The 22,993-nt window shown below is 41.7% G+C and overlaps 1 protein-coding gene across 1 annotated transcript; it reads right to left on the minus strand.

Moving 5' to 3' along the window:
- Positions 1 to 1,868: 1,868 nt before the first annotated feature.
- PLB1 (phospholipase B1) lies at positions 1,869 to 8,727 on the minus strand. Its single transcript, XM_009871112.1, has 5 exons — positions 8,614 to 8,727; positions 7,195 to 7,299; positions 6,047 to 6,142; positions 2,558 to 2,632; positions 1,869 to 2,090 (listed from the first exon to the last, which is right to left on the minus strand). The coding sequence occupies exons 1-5, from the start codon at positions 8,635 to 8,637 to the stop codon at positions 1,869 to 1,871; spliced, it is 522 nt and encodes a 173-aa protein (XP_009869414.1). The 5' UTR covers positions 8,638 to 8,727.
- Positions 8,728 to 22,993: the final 14,266 nt, after the last annotated feature.

Genomic DNA, 22,993 nt, shown 5'->3' on the forward strand with positions numbered 1-22,993 from the left:
TTGTATCTTTCTACTCCTTCCCAAGCCAAGAGCTGTATGAACAATGGCTACCGATGCTCCCAGAAGGGAAGAGGACTCTCAAGAATATTTAGGGATGAGAAAAGATCATAGCTTTCATGATCCACTGGGATATTTGCTCAGGTTCCTCACTTACAAAACTGTACTTTTACAATGTGTCCAAGGTGAAGGTGCTGTGGAATGGACTAGAATACAGTAAATCTCATCTCCTGCATTGTATGTTTGAGGTTGTCTTTGCTTCCATTTACTGAGCACGCTAAATACCAGTCATCAGGATATTGGACAGACAACTAACAACACACAGTGAGGACAGCAGGAAGAGCAGCAGAAATGCCTGTGCTGCACCAAAACAAGATGCAGGGGCTTCTGTTTTGCATTCCAAATATATCTCTATTTGGGGCTGCATGCAGAGGTCCCAGACACACATCCGTGTATAAGATTTAGGCAAATAAAAGTCCTGCTAGTAATAGCCCAACCTTTGAGTGCAGATCAAAGGAGAGGCAAGTAGAGCTACAGCTCCTGGAACCTGACTATACAACTTGTGTTCTACCCATCCCTTTTTGTCTTAGCAAGGACAATGTTGGGAATGAAATGGAAAAAGGAGGTGTCAGGATAGCTTGTGTGTGCATAATGAGGAGATTGAGGAACTTCAGAAAATTTTCTTCCCTAAAACATTTTAATTTTCTGCTCATTTGTATTTCTGGAGTGGAAATGTTGTACAGCCCACAAAAAAAAAAAAAAAAAAAAAAAAGGCACACCGGTGCAAACCACACTTTAGCTTCAGTAAAATCAAAATTTGAAATATTTGACATAGGAAATAACAAAGATATTGAAAAATAATGTCATAGGGGCCCTGTGCAGTATCTTCTCTACTAGTAGATCACATGAACTGACCTGCAAGTATAAAGCAAGGAACGCCTAATTTCCAGGAACAACCTCTTCTGAACTCCTGTTCAGAATTTTGAAAAAACTTGGCTAATTCTCCAGTCTGGGAGACCTGAACATGCCACAGTTCCTATGTGGAAGGTTCAGCCAAGCTAGTTTGCCAATCAGATATCTCATTTTTGTTGAGATGCCCTACTGCATGCTAAGTGAAGAAATTCCTTCTTCACAGGAAGAGTCATTCTGGAAGAAGCTGCTGCACAGCAGTGGGTGGGAGGACACAGGACTGCCCTGGGCTCTTTAGCCCTGGAGGAGAAGTGATGCCCATCTCCACTTCCAGTCTCAGACACATAGAGCCTGGAGTTCAAGGAAGTGGAGAAAGTGCAGTGATTCTAGCTCTGCTGCCCAGCACTGCGCCAGGGGATGCCACATGGATTGACCAGGTTGCTCAGAAGCTGGCTTACAGATGTTTCCATGGCACTGCACTTTCCTCCGTAGCATGACCGTAGGTTCTTCAACTCAATGATCTTGCTGGAATCTAGCATGTGAAAATGCAGTTTTCCTTTTTTATCTGTCTTACCTTGCTGTTGGGGAATACCAGATTGCAATCATGGAATAGCATTTTATATACAATTTTAGAAGAAAGAAGGGTAGAGGCACAATTAAGGTGCCAAGATACATGAACAAGTTTTCTCACTTCATGCAAACAACTGACATCCTGAATAATATTCATGGAATGGAGAATTGCATCCAAGACTAAAGAAGCTGTAATGCTTTGAACTTCATCCTCAGCTTGACGGATGTGCCAAAGCTAACTCTGTAGTACATTTCTGATCAAGATTATTGAGCCTCAAAATCCCCGGCAAACCAAAAAGCGTTATTTATATCCAACAGTTTTTTTATTCTGCTGCTGTCTGTGTCACACCAGAGAGCAGCCTCAGTAGAGGCAGACATTTGTTCCACTTGCTTTACAGCGTTGTTAGTTTAATGTTCTTTTCTGTGCCAGTCTTACGTTGGCGCCTCTTTGCTCTTTTTCCTGACACAAGCCAGATGATCAATGAGCCCACTAGGACTCCAGCTACCGCAGCCACAATGACAGCCCAGTAGGGGACTGAATGTTTGGTTTTCTCCAAGTTGAGATCTGAACTTCTGAATCCACCATTTCTCAGTGTGGAAAGAAAAGGTTTCTCCTGCAAAGGAAGAGCAAAATGTTTTACTGACCACAGAGCACACTCAACAGGCAGCATTCGAACAACATGCCATCACCCCTTCCCAGATAGGAGCAGTCAGACTTGAGACAGATTACCAGCTTTTTCTGCTTTCTGTCCATCTTGGCTCAAATGCTTTCCTACACTACTGCCTGGAAGTTCTCAGAACAAAAAAAGGAGCCAACTCAGAGAGTGACAGCATCACTGCAAATTTGTTTGCTGCAGACGACTAAATGGAAGTGACTTAAATGAGAGGCTTTTCGCTGCAGTGAGGATTTTTTTTTCATTATATTTTAAGTAGATTTTTCCATGTGTAACAAAACAGGAATACATTTTAGCTATTTAAAGCCTTCATAAAGATAACTAATTTACAGAATTTTACTAATAAGAAGAAAGGAGAAAAATAAAAGTCATTAATGGAGAGTATGGACATCCTGGCCTTTACTTACTGGATTTGGACACTTGAGTTTTGATCTGTCATAGGTAAAGTTGTTGTAAGTCTGCTTTTCACCAACTGGCTCCAACTGGAGAAGAGAAAAGAAATAGTAAATGTAGTGATGACTTTTTTTCTTTCTCAGACTCTCCAGACTTGAGTGGTTACAACTATTTATCCTAGCTTTTGGTGCTTGCAGCAATAAAAAAATGTGGTAGAAGGTGCATCACAGGAAAGTTTCCAAAGATTTTAACGCTCATGAGCTGAAGACATTGAGAATCTGATGTACTGTCTGCAGGAAAACACTCCCTCAGGAAGCAAAAACCAGGAGAAACCTTTCCTCCTTTTGCACTGAGTGGAGGAGAAAATAACTCTGAATACCACATGCTTTAAATATTCTGCTAAAACAAATTCGTTCACTATACACCCATTTCTCCCACATACGCATCTCAAATGCCAGTATAAACCACAAAGTAAGAAAAAAACCACAACAAAAATCAAAACCCAGCAACCTCACATATGACAGATGTTAGTCATGTTACTTAGCACAGTATTCAAAGAAAGATGTTTAGGTATGACGGTGACAAAATTGACTTCAGAAATGACATAGAGTTAGAGAGACAGGACAAGATGGTGCCAACCTTTGCGGTCTTCACTCAGAAATACCCTCGGAGTTTTAGCTGAGGCTAACTTCACAAGATTAGAAGAACTGAGTTAAATAGAGCTTTTTATACTAAGTAAGCTAAGTTGTAATAGCTGCCCATAGGCTCACCTCAAAGTCCGTTTCAAACTCAAAATATGTCCAGGCTAATAGCACAGCATTTGTGGTTGGCTAGGAGTATGTATACCACCGGCCACCATAGTTAAGCTGTGGCAGCTAATGAGTAGAGACTTGCTCAGTCGTGTTAACTGAAGTGTTTTTAACCATGCATGGACATATCTGAAGTAATGACTTCAGAACTGGCCAACAGAGAACCACAGAGCTGTCATCCAACACTTCAGGGAATACAACACAGAGGAGTGCTGGTGCTTCTGCTATTGTCTATTTGTGCATTTACTGTCCTCAAGTGATTAAAATGTCATCTGTGTGTTGGAGAGAAACAATACCACAACAAGGTCAACACAACACAGAAGAAACAAATTCTGTTCATAAGATCCCATATGGAAACACTGGGAATACTTTCTCTTCAGTCCAGTTTAAAAAAAAAAAAAAAAAGGCAAAAAGGGGAATAGAGACTGAAAAATGAAGAGATAATGAGCCATAGCAAAACCTGACTAGGGAAGGGAATAAAGTGAACAAGTGGAGAGAAGACAAGAAGCAGAACAGAATGCCAGGTTTTGCCGACTGTCGAGGGGTCCTATTGGACTCACATATGAGTCTTAATCGCTTGGCTTGCCCACCAGCTAACGTTGTGAAGCCTGAATTTGGTGGCCTTGTTGCATCTTAAAGGGAACAGCACAAATTCTGATGTGGTTATTTGCAAGATATGTGGCTCATATCCTATATCATTCTGTCTGCAGCATGATTGGTTATTTATAGATAATTGCAATACTCCCCGTGCCAGGGCACTTGGCGCAGAGCCCAGACAAAGAATGATAAGGTGCAAAATTCTATAGCCCAGCATACTTGCTTCATTCCTATGTGATCTGCTCCTCGGGAGCGCTAGCTTCTGAGCTTTGAAGATGACAGTAACCCCACGTCCATGAGTGTACAGGGCAACTTCTGGAAGAAAGCTAAACATATTGTCCGTGTGCTCTTCTTCTGGGCCAGGGGATCAATGGGGTGGATTTGGGACCAGTGGGGGCCCCTTAAGACTACAGAGCCCTGACTTCAGAGAGCACGAGCATGCTTTTCTTTGCACAATGCAAAAAGGGGCAAAGAACATCGTGGTGAGGAAAAGGCTCCTTAAGCCATCCCCATCCCTGCATACCCACGCAGTGGCCAGGCACAGTCTGGCCCTTTATGTGTACGGACAAGAATCCCTGTCATTTGGCCCTAAGCCTAGAGCCTGCTGAGCTTTTCAGGGAACGAGGAAAACAATACGGCCTTACAGCAAGTTTGCACAGCCTCACCGTACATGGGCTGTGTGAGTGAAAAGGAGCGATGTGTTACAAGAAGTAGATTAAAATAGTAAACAGTAAAATCTTCAGTTGGCACAGACTGACAGATCTCTATGGGAAGGCATAGCTGAGCTTTGCAGCAGTTAGAACGTGATCCCCGCCACCCCAGTAGAAAGCTTTGTGTCAATATCCTTGCATGTGTAGGAAATGAGTGACAGTCTGGACAGACTAAAACTGTGGTGGCATAGAAAAAGGACTGATGGTGATTCAGGAATGAGTAATGGCCAATGGAAACACTACGTGGCAATGGAAACCAAGTTTAAAGCTACCATATGTCCAGGTACCGTCTTTTTTTCTTCTGCAACCATACTCAATTTGAATGCATTCAAATGCCTGAGGTTTCTGGGCCACCATTAGCCCTGTTTGAGCTACCACAACATGAAGCCTACCCATACTGCTGTCATCTGGAGCCCAGAGAGGAAAGCCTGATGGAAAACAGGCAGATTTGTTGTACATGCACAGATCAATTACTCAGAGCATGTGCATGCACTGTACGTCTACTGCTTTCTGTAACCCCAGACCTACAGCTCATATGCTACTCTGGGCAACTGCACAGATTTCTGTCCTGCATCTCCTAGTCCTTGTGCTCAAGGTCACTCCAGAATATCCTGTAAGTTTCTTATCTTGCTCAAACTTTTACTTAAACTGAAAAGAAATTCTCCTCCATTTATGCTTCTTTCTTGGAGGAACCAGGATACAGGATTTCTATCACAGCATATTTGGGTACCGCTGTTTATGAGACAAGAGAGGGAAATGTCACTCTGGCATGAAAATGTTATAGTCTTCCTTCCACCATGGGAAACATTATGGTTCTGAAACCTTGGAGTTATCAAGTTCAGTGCACGCCTCTTACTTTACCAGCACTATTCAAGAGCTATCATTTCCCCCAAAATGACAGAAGGCATGTGACTGCAAGCAGAAGCATCATAGGTGTGATTTCAGCCCCTCATTAGCTTCAGTGACTCTACTAGAATTGCTTCAGATACTAGAGTGGGTGGTACAACATGTCCACACTATTAATGGCAGAAATATTCAGTCATATGTACGTTTTCCTAATAAATCTAACTGAATTCATCAGAGGAGGTTTAACCAGGCTGATTTTGTTTGCCTTAATGCAAGTTATTTACAAAACAAGATGGAAATTTTTCATTATATTAAGACTCTCAGGATCTCTGACTTTGAATGAGCACAACTTACACTGTTTTATGCAATATGGTTGCTTTGGACTGTGTTCCTAAGCAATATGTACTGAAAAAGGGTCTCTTAGTTAAGCAGCCCTCCTCAAGGTTATTTCTTGCATAGTGCTTTGTTTCAGACACCTTTCTCAATCTTCTATAGGGACTGCTACCACAGACACATAGGGATCTGGGCTGTAATCTCTTACCATATTATTCCAGAGAGCCATGGCCATTTCAGCATAGCCTTTTACACTGAAATGAAAGCAGTCTGCAGCAAAGAAACTCAGATCTGGCTTGCCATTCTGCAACAAAAGCAAAAATGTATTTCTCAGCACATTTCAACCTTTGAGATTTGACATATTATGTCTAATAGTGCACTGGACTTGACATACCCACCTGATAATTTTGGTTTCTTCCTAAAGGCAATATGCTTATGTTTTGATACTGCAAATACACTTAGGTACTCCTGACTGTGGGCTGATTACTGCATCTTGAAACCTTCTAGTGATGCAACCTGCTCAACTTCACACAGCAATTTTCATAACAGACCTAAATTTGTCATTAAACCAACAGTCGCAGCTCTTATGCAGACTGTGTTGACCCACACTCCACCCTGCTCAGAACTGACAGAAAACTCGTTGCTTATTCTTGCTTGTTTAACTTCCACAACTCAGATTTACAATCTTTCAGGTGCTGAATTTTAGGCAGCATAAAAAATCATGCGCTTATCCGTTTGTGGGAAATATCTGTCTTAGGGAAATTTTGCCTCATCGGTATCAATATGGTAACCATTCTTTGGACTTGAAGGCTACCAGAACAAAACAGGGGTGATATGACAAAAGAATTAGTACTATGCAAAACTGAGTGAGTTTGACTATGCTGAATGTTTGTATCCCCAAACACACAGCATACATTATGATAAGGCTGGAGTAAAGAAAGAGAATCAGTGCTTGGCTTCAAAGGCTGCTTCCTGTTTCCAGGCTGGGATGAGCCAGACATACACCTACTGGCCTCCATGTGAAGGAAACCTGAACATATTCCATAACTTAGATCAGAAGACAATTGTGGTGAGTGCCAACCAAGCCCCCAACAGAGGTACCAACACGCAGTTTAGATGAAGTCAGAGGGTGCTTAAGTTTAATGAATTCACCCTACAAATGATTCCTAAAGCCATTTTACTTCACAGGCAGCACCACCTTTCCTCTCTTTTCCATTACTCTTATTACAGATTCCACTTTATGCTGCTAGACTGTGCAAAGAGAAGAAAACACAGTCCTTGTGGCACAGATTTTACTGCCTTAGAGAAATCAAGATACTGATCCTTAAGCAATGGGAAAGAAAAAAAAGGACTTACACTATCCAGAGGCAACAAAGTGTTTCGGAAAAATGGCTGCATGACAACTGCAAAGTCCTCACGCTTTTCATACCGACCACTGTTGATCAGCTGTAAGGCTTCAGCCTGTATGGAGTTGCATGGTTGGAAACAGAAACATCACTTAAAAGGTTCATCTAACATTTGTTGGCTATCAAAAAACATGCATGTTACACTTTTTTCAATTTAGGAAGCCATAAATTATTAGAGTAAATCCAGCTGAATAGTGTATAAAGCAGTCCAGGGAATGGCTAAGAAAATAAATTGGTTCATGGAGATATTTGATGAGGAAAATGCATAGAACAAGGATTATTTCAAATGTAAAGTAGCTTGCTTAAAAAAATACAACCAAAAACAATAACAACAAAACTCAAACCAGTTCATACCTGAGTCAGATTTGGAAAGAATTTTAAAAAAAGGAAGGCCAAAATTTTTAGAACTGACAAGCGGGTTCATAAGGCCAGCTTGCAACAGAAGTGCACTTGATTTTTCAGAAAGGTGTGCTTGAAGTAAAATAAAACTTCAGCATTGAAAAGTCACCTACCACTTTTGAAAGTTATGGCAATAGACATTCATATACATAAAGAAAATAACACCTTGTTACCTGCCAGCGCATGAGTATAAATTTTAATGCTCTTGGTCACATCTCAAAATGTTCCTAACCTCACTTCCCTAGTTAAGAAAAATATCCCCCTGGGTGGGTTTACAGAAGTATTTTCCAAGATAGATTTTTGTCAGCATTGTCAGATTCAAACCACATCCACTGCCAGAGCCAGAATAGAGGACTGGACAACGTAATGTGAACTGATACAGTGATTCTGTATTTGAAGTATAGAATGATGGAAATACCTTCTGCTCCAATACCTATTCATACCCTTTGTTACACTTGAGTGAATCTTATGCCTGAGGCTATGAAAAGTTACTCTGAGACAGCAACCTGACCCATGGTAAGATATCTGTGTGCACGATCTCAGCCTGTGGCAAAAGAAAGGAATATCGGGTTGGTTTAGTTAATTTTCTCTGCTAAGAGTTACCACAAAAGAGCAGATGCAAGGTAATTCGTCATCCTTGCAGTGACATGTTAATTCATGTGAGCTATTCATTGGATTCGTAATGGACAAACACACGTCAACAGAACAGCCATCATCTGTAACTCCTTTTCAGCTGCTGAAACAACGACTGGAAACAGAACCAGTCTCGTTCTGCCTCTAGCTCAGAATGGAGGTCAAATCATAAAGCAGTGTAGAAAGAGCTGCAGGGGTTTTAGTTAGACTGTAGCCAAGCTGTTTCCCAGTTATACCTCTCTGTCCTGCTGAGGATACGCACGAGAGGATGGGCAGTGAAGGGAGCAATATAAAAAGACATGAGTGAAGATGACCACTGACAGAATCAAGGTGTTACCTGAAAATCTCTGTTAACTCTCATAATTTCTTGTAGTTCAGAAGAATTTTCCTCAGGGTTTAAGAAACACTGGCAAACATTCCTACAATGAAAGAAACACTAGAATTAAAATCCAGCCTGGAATAGTCTATGCAACTCTTCAGCAAAGAAGAATTGTCTGTTTCAAGATGATCAGGATGGGTGCTCAAAGCTCACATGCCAAAGGACAGTCACCTTGTTGGCTCAGAAAGAGACAAATACCTCAGGAAAAAAAAAAAAGCCTTCTGACTGACTTTTCAAAGTGAACACCTGTCACAGCTGGTAAGAGCTGCAGAATCCACAACTCTGAGTCAAACATGGAAGTGTTTAGTATGCCACATATCAGCAGAGAAGTATGTTAGAATAAAACCCCCAAACCCTACGTATAGGCTTACAGCAGATTTTCAGAAATCTGGGGGTTTAAAGGTAGAAAAGACTAATTCTTCATGTAGTCTGACTCCTTAGACTTGTGGTTTATTCTGTTATTCCCATATCAAGAGGTAATAACTTGTGCTTCACTGAAATGCATCCTCTAAGAATGTGCTTGGAATGAGTATGATGACATCAAGCAAGACAGTCAATTCATTGTCTTCCCTTTTAGTGTGTTCCAGTAGTTAATCACTTCTATTATTAAAAATCTGTGCTGAGCTTCATTTGCATTCATTAGGCATCAGCTTCTAACCACTGGCCTTTGTTATACCTTTCTCTGCTAGTTTAAAGAGAATTTTCAAATTCATGCTAACCTCTGTAAAGGTACTGCTGTTTTCTAAAACAAATCACTCAGTCTTCTTTGAGTTAGGATTTTAATTTCTCCCATCAGATGTGAAATGTTCTTCCCAGTCGTGAGTGCACAATGTGCTGTACACAGCCCAGCTTGTACCATAAGTAATACAGCACTGAATAACAAGGAGAGGTGTCAGGGATGCCAGCTCGTGCTGCTGAGCAGTGAATGGCTGGGCAGAAAAAGGCTTTGAAGTCCTATAGTAAGGCAATTATATGGAGGCTTGTGCTGTGACAAGGCTGCCTTACAGCTGAGAAAAGTGCCGACTCCGCTATCTATGGGCACATGCCTTCCAGCTGAAGTATTGGAAGAAGTAAGAGAAAGCTGAGGGTAACTAGTGCATCAGGTAATGACTGCAACAAAGGTAGCCTGGAAAGCTCAGTGTGGATGTCCTACTGTAGAAGTAGTTTATCTTGATCCAAAAAAATAGCACTTTAAAAGCAAAGACCTGTTTTGCTCACTTACATTACCGCTGCGCACTCCGAAGAGCTTGCTGCAATCTGACGCAGAACAGAAATGTCTAGTATCTCCACCATGTTGACAAAGACTCTTGGGAGCTGCAGGGATTATAATGACCAGATATACCAAATCACAGAACATGATACCGATATAAAGTGAGAAAGAAGTGTCATCCATAGGTCAGGAGTCAGTGCAAACTGCACCGACTGCAACCAATGGCATGTGCAGAGATGGTGTATAATGGGAGGGGGAGGGAGACATACTGTGGACATCAGCCAAAAAATTCCCAGCAGCTAGTACAAACTAGCTGTAACACTGCTTCACCCCCTGGGGCACTTCTATTTTCACTAAATGAAACTCTGTACAGTTGGTTTAGCCATCAAAACTGACAGCAGGATTGTGCTACGTTTGGTCCACTGCAAAAATACCGTGAAACACAGTTTTCCTGAAACTGCAGCCCACTTTCAGGGTATTATCTAATACAGTTGTTGAACTGTGGTGCTGAGGAGCTAGCTGACTCCAGCTATTTGGAAGATGACCTTGTATGAAACAGAATCACTGACAGTCTATCAGAGGTGACGAAAACATCAGTATGCTTGCCAGGAACATAGCTTGCTCGGATATCTTAAAAGCTTACCTCCTCATAGAAAATATCCAGTGTGTCCTGAAGGTGCTTCACATACTTTTGCACTGAATAGGTTTCCTGCGTAATTTAAAAAAAAAAATACAAAAAAAAAAATGGATCAGCCTTCTTTCAGGAACCAAGAGGTTTAATTCTTTTGCCTGAACAAACGAGTCCACACTCTCTAGTTGCAAGACAGTCCATGAGATGACGTACTGACTCAGTGCTCCCTTTTGCCTGTGTTGACAGACATATTTTCAGAGCAAGAGGTTTATTGTCACATGCACACAGGTTATATAGTGATTGTGTCTCTACGTTGCTAACATATTCCCTTAATCTCTTTAGAAAATCCTGAGGTGTACAATAGTTCTTGGCAGAGTGTTTGCCTGATGAATGACTGTATAAATCATATTTTTGGATTTCATGTTGTCTTTTATGGGACTCAGACCAGATTAGCTTGTCTTACAAACAGAGCAAAACCTTTTTTTTTCTTTTTTTTAACTGTGATTCTGAGGAAATTGATATGGACACAGTCAAGTCCCCAAATCCCACAGGCAAAATGACTTTGTGATAGTAGTCACAGAGGGGTAGCTGTAGGGTCAAAGGTCCCAGGCAGCAGCATCTAAAGTAAAGTGAGCTAAACTGAGAGGACAGTCCCTGATCATTTCAATGAGCTGGGGTCCAGACCCCTGGTCTGTGCTACGAAACCTTTTCAGAGGGGATGACCACTGAGAGCTAGAGAAAAGATGTCTTTTTCACTATAAATTGATGCTATTTCTTCTGGTGTCTTTCTGAAGCAAGAACTGAGCATCCTCAGTAATTATTGCGTGGAGATGCTTTACAGAATTAGACTTCACTTTCATCCCCATAACAACATGCCTAAGACACCACGCTGTCTTGATTTCTTCTGTCCAGTTAGGCTGGGACAGCTCTTCAGTTTATCCTTGGTGTTACATTCAATATAGGGCAGGCTGTTAGTTCTTAAGTAACACATTACTCCAGAGCTACAGTGCCCCAGTATTAAAAGCTGTAGACTTATTTCTGATACAATAAGGACAAAAGGAACAGGGCTTCTAAGTGCTTTTTAAACAAAGAGGGACTTTGGGCTTGCTGAGAGAGAGAAAGGGGCTGGTCGCTTGCCAAGTGCCTGGATGAGCATGCCGAATTCGGAGATACAAACCTTGTCCAAGCAGTACTGGCATAGGTCATTGCCTCCAATGAGGACAGTGATCAGCTTCCAGTCTTCCTTGAAGTTAATTTTCTAGTGGCACACAAAATAAAGAGATTGCAGCATCCATTGCTTAGGCATGCAGAGGTAGCATTCACAAGTGGGGCTAAACGGGGTACAGATGGTGTGGCAGAACAGAGAAAGGGGGCATGCTGAGTTAAGACAGCAGAAGAAAGGCATCTGTCAGGGGAAAAATGTGAACTGTTTACTAGTCTAGCTGCAATTCACCTTGGCTTTTTGTATGGAAATCCCCTTCAGCAGACAAGATCTGTGAGGGTAGCCAAGCATGGAAATGTATCTGTGGCAGCAAGTGTGCTTAAATGAATGCTAGCTTCAGGACAGGGGCGAGCAGGAGAGATTTGCCAGCCATAGCCGAACACGGCAGGCAGTGCAGGGACAGAGCTGTGTGGGAGGCGATGCTGGAGTGACTCATGGAGCTGTGGAACTGGAGCTACTGGGGATCCCTGCCAGCTGGGCAAGTATTACCCCATGGCCAGGAGGGGCAAGGGGTGCCTCGGGGAACAGACAGCTGGATTAAAATAGAAGAGTCCAGGAGGCTGGTGACTTCACTGAGCTCATATAAGGGCAGCTGCAGCACCCACGTCACTGCAAGCTAACAATAGGCGCTGCTGAGAGCTGGGTCTCATCAAAACATTTTGTAACGTTCAGTATAAAGAAAAGAATCAAAGGCAACTATTTTTAGTGCGGTGCATTTACATAACAAACAACTGCAAAAGGATCCCACAAATAGAGGAAGGGCCTGGGAATCACCCACAGGTCTGAATTCTCCTCCTTAACCAGCACTTTGCTTGGAAAGACTTTCATGAAGAGGCAAATCGTGGCAGGGACTTTCCCCCCCTTTTTAAAGATGCATAAAAAGCAGTGGATAAAACAAAGCTCTAGAGCCATGTACTATTGTATTGAAGAGCCATGCCAGCTCCGTTCAGTCTGCCAAACAATCGGTAATGCAGAGTAACTGACAGTGCGGTTAGCATGCAGCATCCATCAAGAGTGCTGGCACGGAGAGACAAGTTTTGACAAATCCTGCTTACTCAGTACCTTCCTTTCCCATTCAGCCCAAGCCAAGGAGCACCAGGCACTCCCGTTCCCTTACAGGGTGCTCTCCCTGAAATGACAGCTCACACCCAGTGATCTGTTCAAATTCAGCCAACACTTGGAGGAGGGCAGCCTTGGTTTTCTCCCACCCCAGACTACAGCAGCAGCTGCTGAATCAAAAGCAACTCATCTTTTTGGTGCCCTTCATAGCCCTCAGTGGAGCTGGCAGAGCAGGCTGGTCCACAACATTAGAAGCCCTTCTAATTCCCCCAGACCTTCTGGTGCGACAGGGGTTCACCCAACCTTGACGTTTCTGGCCCCTGATTAATCACTTGCCTGTTCAGAACAGAGTTTCAGAGGCACTAATCTCCTGGGAAGACTTCAGTTGTCCCCCCTCCCCAGTACTGCCATTTCCCAGACCCAAGAACGAAGTGTGGTCACCAGGTGCCCGCTCTAGTAATTTTACACTCAGTCTTTATGACCTCCACTTTGAATTCTGCTGCTCAACTAAGCAGTCCTGTGATCTCCTCAGAGCCTTCAGATCTCTCCTCTTCCTCACTACCAATATTACAACTTGCCACACTGCACCCTACTCTAGTCTCTGCCTTGTGTGTTTGCACATTACCTGCACAGATTTGCACATGTAAATTATTATCTCCTAGAGGTTGATCCCTGTGGCACATTAACCTTGGAAAACACACCAGAGACAAGGACATCGACTTTTCTTCCATCACTACAGCAGCACTCTTCACTACTCAAGTATCCCATTAATTAAAGTCATCTCCCAGAGAACACAGGAGCATTGAGGGGTGGCCCAAGTTCCACTCACCGAGCTGCTTCTCATTAGCTCCACCAACTCACGTGCTTGGGCTGGCATCTGGCTGCAGAAAGAGGACAGAAGCATTTTAGATGCATGCTCTGAAAGCACATCATATGCTCCCCACTCCTCATTTCAGGGAATCTTAGGATCAGCAGAAATCAGTACATGGAAAGCGATGCCTCAAAAGGGATGAGCAAACACAGAAGGACCAAGATCAGCAGCAGTTGCACAAGTGAGTAATCTGATCTGAAAGGGCTTCAACTAGGATGGCTGCCAAGTGGCAGGCAACTGGGATGAGTTCTTCCCGTCCCAGAGTTGGCTTAAGTGTGTTTTGTTTGGAGAAAACCACTAAAGCCCAGATGCACAGAGACATTTAGTTGCATAACTCACTTAGAAATCTAGTGGGGGAGGAGTTTGGTGCTTACACAGAAAATGGCCACCTAACTCCAGCCTTCCTGATCTGGCCTTAAATTCCTATGGCTTATCTTATGTATGGAAGATATTGCTTACACTGTGGATCTGCCAGGCTGGAGAGTCTCAGTCCAGCTCTGGGCAGGATGCAACGTCCACAGGCTGAAGCACAAACCATGCTGAGACACCAGCTGGAAATTTCAGCTCTTGATATACTAGAGTAAGACTGTGCCTGAGCTAATAAGTCCTGCCTCTCCCCATATGGTTACATTATTTGGATTCCCAGAACCATATCAATCACCCAGAGTCTTTGCTCAGGCCACCCATGAAGTATTTAGTAGCCATACAAGCATTGCCAGCTATCCTGAAGCTCTCTTGCAGTAAATTTAATGACTGTTCTAAAGAAAGCCTTGGAAACAAATACCGTGAGTATCCATACAGCAGGCACAGTGTATGCAATACACATTTTGGTCCTTAACAGACTAGTGAAGTTTTTCTTCTTCGGAAGAAAGAAATTAATTCCTAGCTGTTCATTCCATTCTTTTTCTTTGCACCGTAAACACGGATAGCTCTTAATGCCATTAGGGCTTTTATTTGTTAACTTAAGGCACACATCCCAGAAATCAAGGAATAAATGAGAGATGCTCATGATACTTTTCTCATACCAGATATGGCCTGACAGTGAAGGAGGGACCTGCTTACTGAAGGCTGGGCAGAATAAGCTACTGGTAGGCTTAGATGCATCAATAAGGCATTGATTCAGAAATTCCAGGCAGAAGTCAAAAAAAGGAAGGAAGTTTGTCTCTAATTGAGAATAAGATACAAATAAAGCCCCCAAATATTGAATTTAAAAAAAAATAATCAGATCACAGAAACATGCTCAGTACAAGTAGGTCATCACTATTAACTTAGCCTTAACATGTGCTTCAAAGATAATCTGCCAGTCCATCAGGTCTCACCCCTTTGCCTGTTCTTAGTTGTGATCGTGCTTACCGTGCTGTGGCACCTCCTTCTGCAACGTTGAACCCAGCTGTTTCCTTAGAGTTGCCAGTGGAGAATCCAAAGAGGTTCGGACTGAATTTTTTCAAGATATCTTAAAAAGAAAAAACATGATGTTTAGCCATCCATAGTACAACTGGCAGCATCATCTCTCACAGAAGCGCAAGCCAATCGAGTGGTGAGAATATAGACCCAGTCTTTTTCCTCCTTCACTGTGACCTTACAGAAGCTAAGATACACCTGCTTTGGAGACTCCAGTTACTGTTGAAAACTCGGCAGTACTCCCATTTCTCCCCATGGCCTTGAGGAGTCAGGGTCTGGCAGCCCAGGAGGCACACAGGTACCAGGCAACTTCCCAGTCTTGAATTTGAGTGTCAGAGTATCTTCATGTACCAGAACCAGATGCTCTGGATATGGCCCTTTACCTCCCACTCCTTCCAGGTAGCCCATCAAGATCAAGATCATAATATTTATTGGAGACAAGTGATTTTTATTCACATTTCTAGATTTCACCGAAACTCTCAGTGGGGAAGTGTGATATCTGAAAACTGTTATTGTTACTGAGTCTGTAGTGCTGTCTGAAACATCTTTATAGAATCTCATCTATAATGCATAAATGAAGTGCGCCTTCTATTTTTTCTTTAAACATAATGACGTGCATGGTACAAGACAAAACACATCAGATTTTATTACCAACAATGGCAGGTACTGTCAAAGTGCTCCACAGTGTGGATCCCATACAAGCAGATGAACAATTGTGAACCAAGTCCCTTCCAATTTGTGGTCACACTGACCACTTAATGGTTTCTGTGGCAACTACAGGAACCAATTACTTGGAACACTAGGACAAGAAATTTATAGTATTTTTAGATTTATTTTTTTCAGTGCAGTGTAGCAACTTGAAATCTTTAGGATGAACCATAGTCTTGTCAACAACCCTAGCTAGATGGATGACTAATTGTTTTGTAACCTTTCATTTACCCACATTACAGTCAGTTGTCTGAAAGCACAAAATGCAATAAGGGAGGAGCAGGTCTGCCATGAACTTCTGTCACTTTCAGCACATTTACTCCTAATCATTTCTGTCAAAAGGACAATACAATCACATGCAGATCCTGTGATGTGGAGGGGTTGAATCAACTTTACAGCTGGTCAGGACAGTCTGGGTTTCAGCTGTGACTCACATGAGCTGTGCATATCCACAATAGATGGGCATCCCTCACCTTTCGCAAGGAAAGGTGACCAGTTCCAGGTGTTTCCTAGCATCCACTTATACTATTTTCAGAGTAAAACTCTCCTTTCACTTTTTCTCATGTCGATTTTCTAGGATACTCACTGGGTAAAGTAGCCTGGGTCTCCAGGGTCCCATCGCCTCCAATACTACAAAGGGAAAGAGCAAAATCACCAAACAGGGTTAATCTTGCCACCATCTGTCTTATTGTCACCATGTGTTGCTGTGGCAGCCCAGGAAGGAAAAAGATTTTTTTTTTAAAAAAAAAAAAGACTAAACTCAAACAGCCCAGGAAGGGGGGGGAAAAATAAAAAAGAAAAAAAGAAAAAAAGATTACTAACTTCAAGGAGAACTAAGGCAATAAACCAGAAGAATTCAGGGTAAATACTACAAGATTTCACATTAAATCAAGTAGGGCATCAGCTGAAATAGAAGCTATGCCTCCAGACTGGGAACCAGCTTCCTGGGAGAACTGATTTGATCATACGGACATGCTGGGTGACCATCATAGAAAGGCATATTTGCTCATCAAAGTTGTTTCACGTGACCTTGCTGAAACTACATTTGTGTGCAGTTAAGCATAGAAGAGAGACTGCACTGAATGCTCGTTAACCACCTATCTGGGATTGTGCAATGCTGATTACAGACATAGCCTCTGCCTCTAACATTCAAAACTTGTCTGTGGGCATAACTAATACCACTTCTGATGGCCCTCCTTGAAGATATCTATGCCTACAGATACATCCAAGGGGAAAAAGAGAGGATGAAGAACAGAATGTACATGCACATACACTTATCAACTATAGGAAGCAGACAGTTTCCTTCCACAATAGAATGGCTATCAAGATTCACACCCCCACAGATATGTATCTGCTGTTGCAAAGAGGACAAAGACAAGATGTTTGGGACATCTTCACTGAATACGCATGCAGTGTTCTCACCATGTTCATGCCAATCCGCACTCACTCAGACTCTCTAGCATTAGACACTGCATTAGATAATCTCAGCAACAGCAATATTTTGAATAAACACCAGAGACACTAGCAAGAAGCTAAAAGAATTCACTCATATTGATAACCCAGTACTGTCAGACACACAGGACCATGCTTGTAGCAATCAGGTTTGGTTAAAAAAAAGAAGCAACAAAAAACTCCCAACCACAAATACACCCCCACTCCAAGAATCACTCCCTTTCTCTTCCAGTCCTGACTCTTCCAATCTTTATCATGCAATACTTGTTCTCAGCATTTACATACTTAAGTATATAACCACACAACCAGTTGACCCACACTATTAACTGTGTCTGTGTACAAAACTAGAGAAAGAAAAAATTTAGCATTTTCACCTCCAGGAAAGTCCTCTCCAATCTGTTTGTAGGTCAGTTGCTTTGACTCCTACAGCAGTCTGGAAAGGATGGAAAGAGTAATTCATAAAATACTAGAAGAAAAAACTGCTAGAAGTTTGTGTACTACATTGTGATTTGAAAGTGCACACACTGCCTTTAGGCAGCCCTGCATCTCCCATACTTCAAATTTACTTTCTCCTTATATACAAAAGCAGCTCATCTAGACAATAGACAGTGGATAATCAAAGGAGATATAGTCCAGCCAGAAGGCATCAGACTGTAAGGTCAAGGACATAAGGCTTTAGAACTACTACTCTAATATTGCTTTAGCAGCCCAGTGGAACCTAGATTAACAGCAATGGATCCAGATTAACATCAACATCTCTGTATTTGTTTGGAGTCTTCTGATGGAAAATACTTCATTCCTGGAATTTCCTGAAGAAAGCTGATTTGGAAGACTTAATAATCCAGGAAAAACAAGAAAAAATATTAAAAAGAAAAAAAGGGGGAAAAAAACCCCAACAACAACAAAGAAAACACAAACACAAAAAGCACTGATGAAAAGTTCCCAGCCAGTTTTAGCAGAGGAACTGGTTTTTATTCTGCCAGGAAAACAAATCTTTGGTGTAAAATCCAGTTTTCCTTTGCTGGACCCAGACCTGCTAGCCTTCTAACTTCCAGACTTGATGAAGTGTAGGCAGGATATTTTTTGCCAATACAGATTAGTGTGTTGGCTCATCTATTGCTTTCACTGTGAACTGGTGCTAAGAAGTCAGGTAGATGCATTCTAGCTAGTAATACAACCAAATTGCTCAATGTTTCATTAATCTCCAACCACATCTACACTGCGAACAGCCTTCCTGCAGTGCGAACTTTTGTATCTTTTAAAATTAAATGAATAAATTAAATAAAGAAGTTTGTGATTAATTTGAGTATCTCACAGGACTGGGACAGACCTCTAAGCAAGGTCAGGACCCTGACTTGCATTCAGGACAGCCCTTGTGAAAATGGGTCCTTCTGAAGCTTTATAGTTTCACTTCAGTTTTGCATTCGTCAGAAAGCCAAGGTATAAATTCAGCCATAGACACTGACTGCATCCTGGGCTCTTGTGGAAATACCAGGAGGAAAACCAATGCCTCAGCGGACCAAGACCGATCTTTGCTGTTGCAGTGCCTCTGGGCCAGGGATGGTTCGGCAGCACAAAGCGTGAACTGCTGCTGGCTGCACTATGCTGTGTGTGCGGGGCTGCGTACATGCATGTGGGAAACACTGTCATTGTTTCTGCCTCCCCCCTAGTAGCAACAAATCCCTTCGTAAAAACTCCGATCACACCTTGCTGTGGCAATGGCAACTGATAGGAACAGCATGAATAATGGCAGTATGAAAAACTGTCTTGCTTAGCTCTTGAGGCAGGAGACCTCCAGTGTCAGTTTGGGCCTTAAAACTAGGGCTGTCTGAGACCTTTCATGTAACAAAAGAATTAAAATTTAGAAAAGAAGAGATGTGTGCTAGTGCTAGATGTGTCTAGCACTAGCATGTGGGGGAGGAAGTCAAGCAATTGATTTTAAGAGCTGTGGCAATAGATAGAAGGGAGACTTGCAGGGTCATTACTGCGGTCTTCTAAGAAAAGCTCAAAGCTCAGCAGCAGAGGGGAAAGCCAGGATTATGTCAGGTCAAGTAAAATCAGTTTCAGAGCTAATGAGGAGGTGAAGACATGCACACCTGCCTGCGGATAAGCCTAATCATTTAAGGGCTTCAGTCCCTTCAACTCCCTCTGAACTCTACAGGAGCTGAAGCTGCTAGAATGAGAACTGCTTTGGCTCAGGAGTTAAAATTCATGGGAACTGTTGACACAAATATTTGCTTTCATCCCATGCCAGAACAATTCTGTAGTGCTGTGTAATTCTGGAACTTTTCCTCAGAAAACTTCAGTGCAGATCTGCAGTATTCCCTGCTACTCTTTTCTGAGGCTCTTTCTGTGTCTACTCTTTTCAGTTTGCATTTCTTGGTACACGAAATATCAGAATTTTAACTAGAAGATGCCTAAACCAGGAAAAAAAATCTGAAAGAAAAATTTTGAAATACAAAAGTATCATAATTGAGAAATGCTTTGTTCTGCAATTATTTCCATAGGAATTTTCATCAGTATCTCTCATTGCATGAAAAATGCCAATTGCTTGCTCCTGTTTTTATCTCAGAAAAAGCTATTCATATAAGGCAGATATTTCCCTTTTCAAAAATACTTGAATAAACTGTGTGCAATAGAGAGTATGATCCCATTCCTGTTCTGGCCTGAATTGCTCATTACCGGATTACACAATTGCCAGTGTCACTCCTATTCCTTCAGGCTATTTCTTTGCAAAGGGGCACAGGTAGACGAATTTTGCTTTGCCAAGTCAAAGCAATTTGCTGTCTATCCAATGAAGCCCGACAACCCTATCTACGTAGAAATCGACAATTGCACTTCTTGTTTTAAACATGGGAATACAGCAGTACTCACAGTCAGAGAATCTCCCAGGGCTCCTATAACTTTGATGTCAGCAGGTTGTAGCTCATGTACTAAAAGAAAGTAGCAGAAATAAAAGCTGCTTTATTGACAATTGACAGAAAATACTGTTTAGCAGAATAAAAGTGCAAGTCTTTGGTTCCAATCTGATGGCATATTTACAGACTTTCAGGGAGAATGAGACTCAAGTTGTGTGCATCAGCCAGGCAAAAGGCTAACTTCCTGCCTTTGCTTGCAACAGTGTTCTCAACCAACATGGAAATAAACAAAACTCAAAACAGCTTAGGGGAAATAAAAATAGATTAGATACATTTAGGGATGTATGCATCTCTTTTAATGGTTTTTCAGGTTTGAGTCGTAAATCTTCCTATTAAGGATCTCCCTGTAAAGCCTTCCAGCTACGCACAGCGCTCCTACCATGCTGCTTATCAGACTAGGCTCTTCAGGTAGGTCAAACTTGCTGAGCTATCAACCCACAGAGGTAATTTTAATCTGCCATGTTGCTGTATATGATACATGTATATGATAAATGTGATCACTTTTAGCCACAGAGAGCACACCTGCTGTGTTGGAGAACATACTGCGAATGGCAATACAGACTTTCTTCCTTTGCTGCTAGATATACCAGCTTATATTGTTTGCTTTCTATCCAAGATGTACAGTTTCCAGATTCTATTGCTTTTAAAAACAAAACGTGAAATCTTTCCTATTTGCGATTTCAGTTTACAAGTTCTTTCTCACCTGATGTTGGGACACGACTGGATGGAGCCTGTTCAGAACATGACAGGTCACTGCCCCAATTCTGAAATAGCAAGTTACAATATTGGTTCACTCTGTGATTAGAAGTTAATATAGAATTCATATGTGGTTTAATTTTACAGTGAAGGGTAAAACCAAGTTAAGATATAGATCCTACTTTGGTGCCTATCTAGCTCTAGTCCTTGCCTCCTCCTTGTGGAATTCTGTCCAAACATTAATTACTTTTGATGAAAATTTTGAGTGAAAGCTTAGAACTTTTTTAAAGGCAAAACATTTAATCTAGAAATATTGCTTATGACAAAGCTCCATAGGGAGGATTTTTTTTCCCCCGCCTCTACAGCCTAGAAATTTTGTCCATGACCTAGGAGGGTGGATCTCGAGGTTTGAATTCCTGTTCTGTCTCAAAAGATATCATATATAAAACCAAACAAAACAAAAATTAACACTAAAATCCTCTGCAAAGTTATAACATTGCATTAATGTATTATATTAATATTATTTCCCATGTACCTTGCTAGAGACCTGTTTTTTTCCTAGAAACTTTCAAAAAGGACTTGCTTTCAAAGAATATAAAACATGAAAAAATTTTGAAGCTTCAAAAGTTTCAGTAAGGAGTGCTGTCAGACTCTAAATAATTGGACTTTACCATACATTTGCAGGTGATATAATGGCTTTTATGTTTATTCTGCCAATTGAGGAAACTGAGCCAACCACACATCGCAGAACCTCTTGGTTCACTAGCAGAGATAGCTGATGAAAATGCCACCCACACTTTTTGGTAGTGAGTGACAATATTAGCCATGAAACCAGCAAGGGAAAAATTGTAGTTATTGTAATGGGCAGTACCTGCAAGAGCAGACGCTTATGCCGATCTAAGAGCTGGCACTGCTTGGAGACAGATGTTGAACTATGGATTTCTTGAGGTCACCTTCAACCCTAATTGTTCTATGACTGCACAATTCTACCATTCAGAGAAAAACTACATGGACCAGTGGTCTTTAGAAAGTATGGTTAAAAATGTCAAGACAAATTCATCTCTTCCTGTAACAAATGGCGTAATAGTAATACTCGTAATACTTGTAATACTCGTAATACTACGAGTCATCTACTTAAAGGGTGGTTGCCGAGGCTGGAAAGGACAGCTGGGCTTATTTCTAGACCAAAGGAAACTGGTTTTTTACCCTCTTTAATGTTTCTTTTCCTTTACCCTATCACTTCAAAAGCTAGTGCTGCTGAGATTCGGTGAAAGTATAACAATTACCCACTAAAAGTTCAATTCTATCGCTACAGATAAAAATCTCATTTCAATATTGCAGACTATGGCTTGCTGAAACAATAACAGCTGTGGTTCTTTGTAACCTTCAAGGCACACAGAAATTTTCATAATTTGGCTAGGCCTGAGGACCCTTAGTATGCCGGACTTGCTCAGCCCATTTTCACTGCTGCCTCCAACCACAGTTAGTCTACGTGTCTGCAGACATTCGTCAAAAGCAAATAGCTGCCCAATTTCTTCAAGTCGTACAAAAAGTTTGTTTCTACCGTTTGTTTTATCTGCCTTGCGGTAGTTGCTCAGTCACCGTGGAAAGTGAATCGCTTTGAAAATAGATTCCTATTGCCTCCGTTGTATCTGGGCGAATACCCGATATGCAAAGGTGCCCGCCCTCTACAGGTTAAGCTTACTTGAGTGTATCAAGTACAGCAGCTCAAGAGAAGCACATGTAAACCTTCCTCAGATCATTTGGGAGATCGGGGTTTTACATTATCTTTTCCCTGTTGTGAGGAACTTGCTATCCGAATTCATGATGCATCCCAGGTGACTCACTGTTGAGCACAGTTCTGATACAATTGCATCAACTAATACAATTAAATTTGTTTGGCTTTAAGAGAAGAAGAGTTTACTGTTTGTTTACACATAAAAAAGGTAGTGCAAGACTTCTCCTCCTGAAAACTGGTAAGAGTTTCATCTCATGTATAAATTTAGGACAGTGTGTTAACAGTCACCAGATACAGCTTTGCTTGGGTCACTTAAATTGCAGCAAAAGATGCAACAGTTACCTCTATTGGGTCTTTAGTGGACTCCACAGGTTGATATGTGTAGTTACTATTCTTGTATGTTCCCAGGAATGGTTTGTTCTCAAGAAAGAA

Source organism: Apaloderma vittatum, unplaced genomic scaffold, assembly GCF_000703405.1.
Source record: "Apaloderma vittatum isolate BGI_N311 unplaced genomic scaffold, ASM70340v1 scaffold34826, whole genome shotgun sequence".
In the NCBI taxonomy this organism is placed as follows: domain Eukaryota; kingdom Metazoa; phylum Chordata; class Aves; order Trogoniformes; family Trogonidae; genus Apaloderma; species Apaloderma vittatum.

Coding starts and splice junctions, on each gene's coding strand:
- PLB1 (XM_009871112.1), bottom strand. CDS start 8,637: ATGAGAGTTAACAGAGATTTTCAG. Junction 6,143..7,194: donor CTTTGTTGCCTCTGGATAGT/GTAAGTCCTTTT, acceptor CTTTTGTTGCAG/AATGGCAAGCCAGATCTGAG. Junction 2,633..6,046: donor TGGCTCTCTGGAATAATATG/GTAAGAGATTAC, acceptor TCTCTTCTCCAG/TTGGAGCCAGTTGGTGAAAA.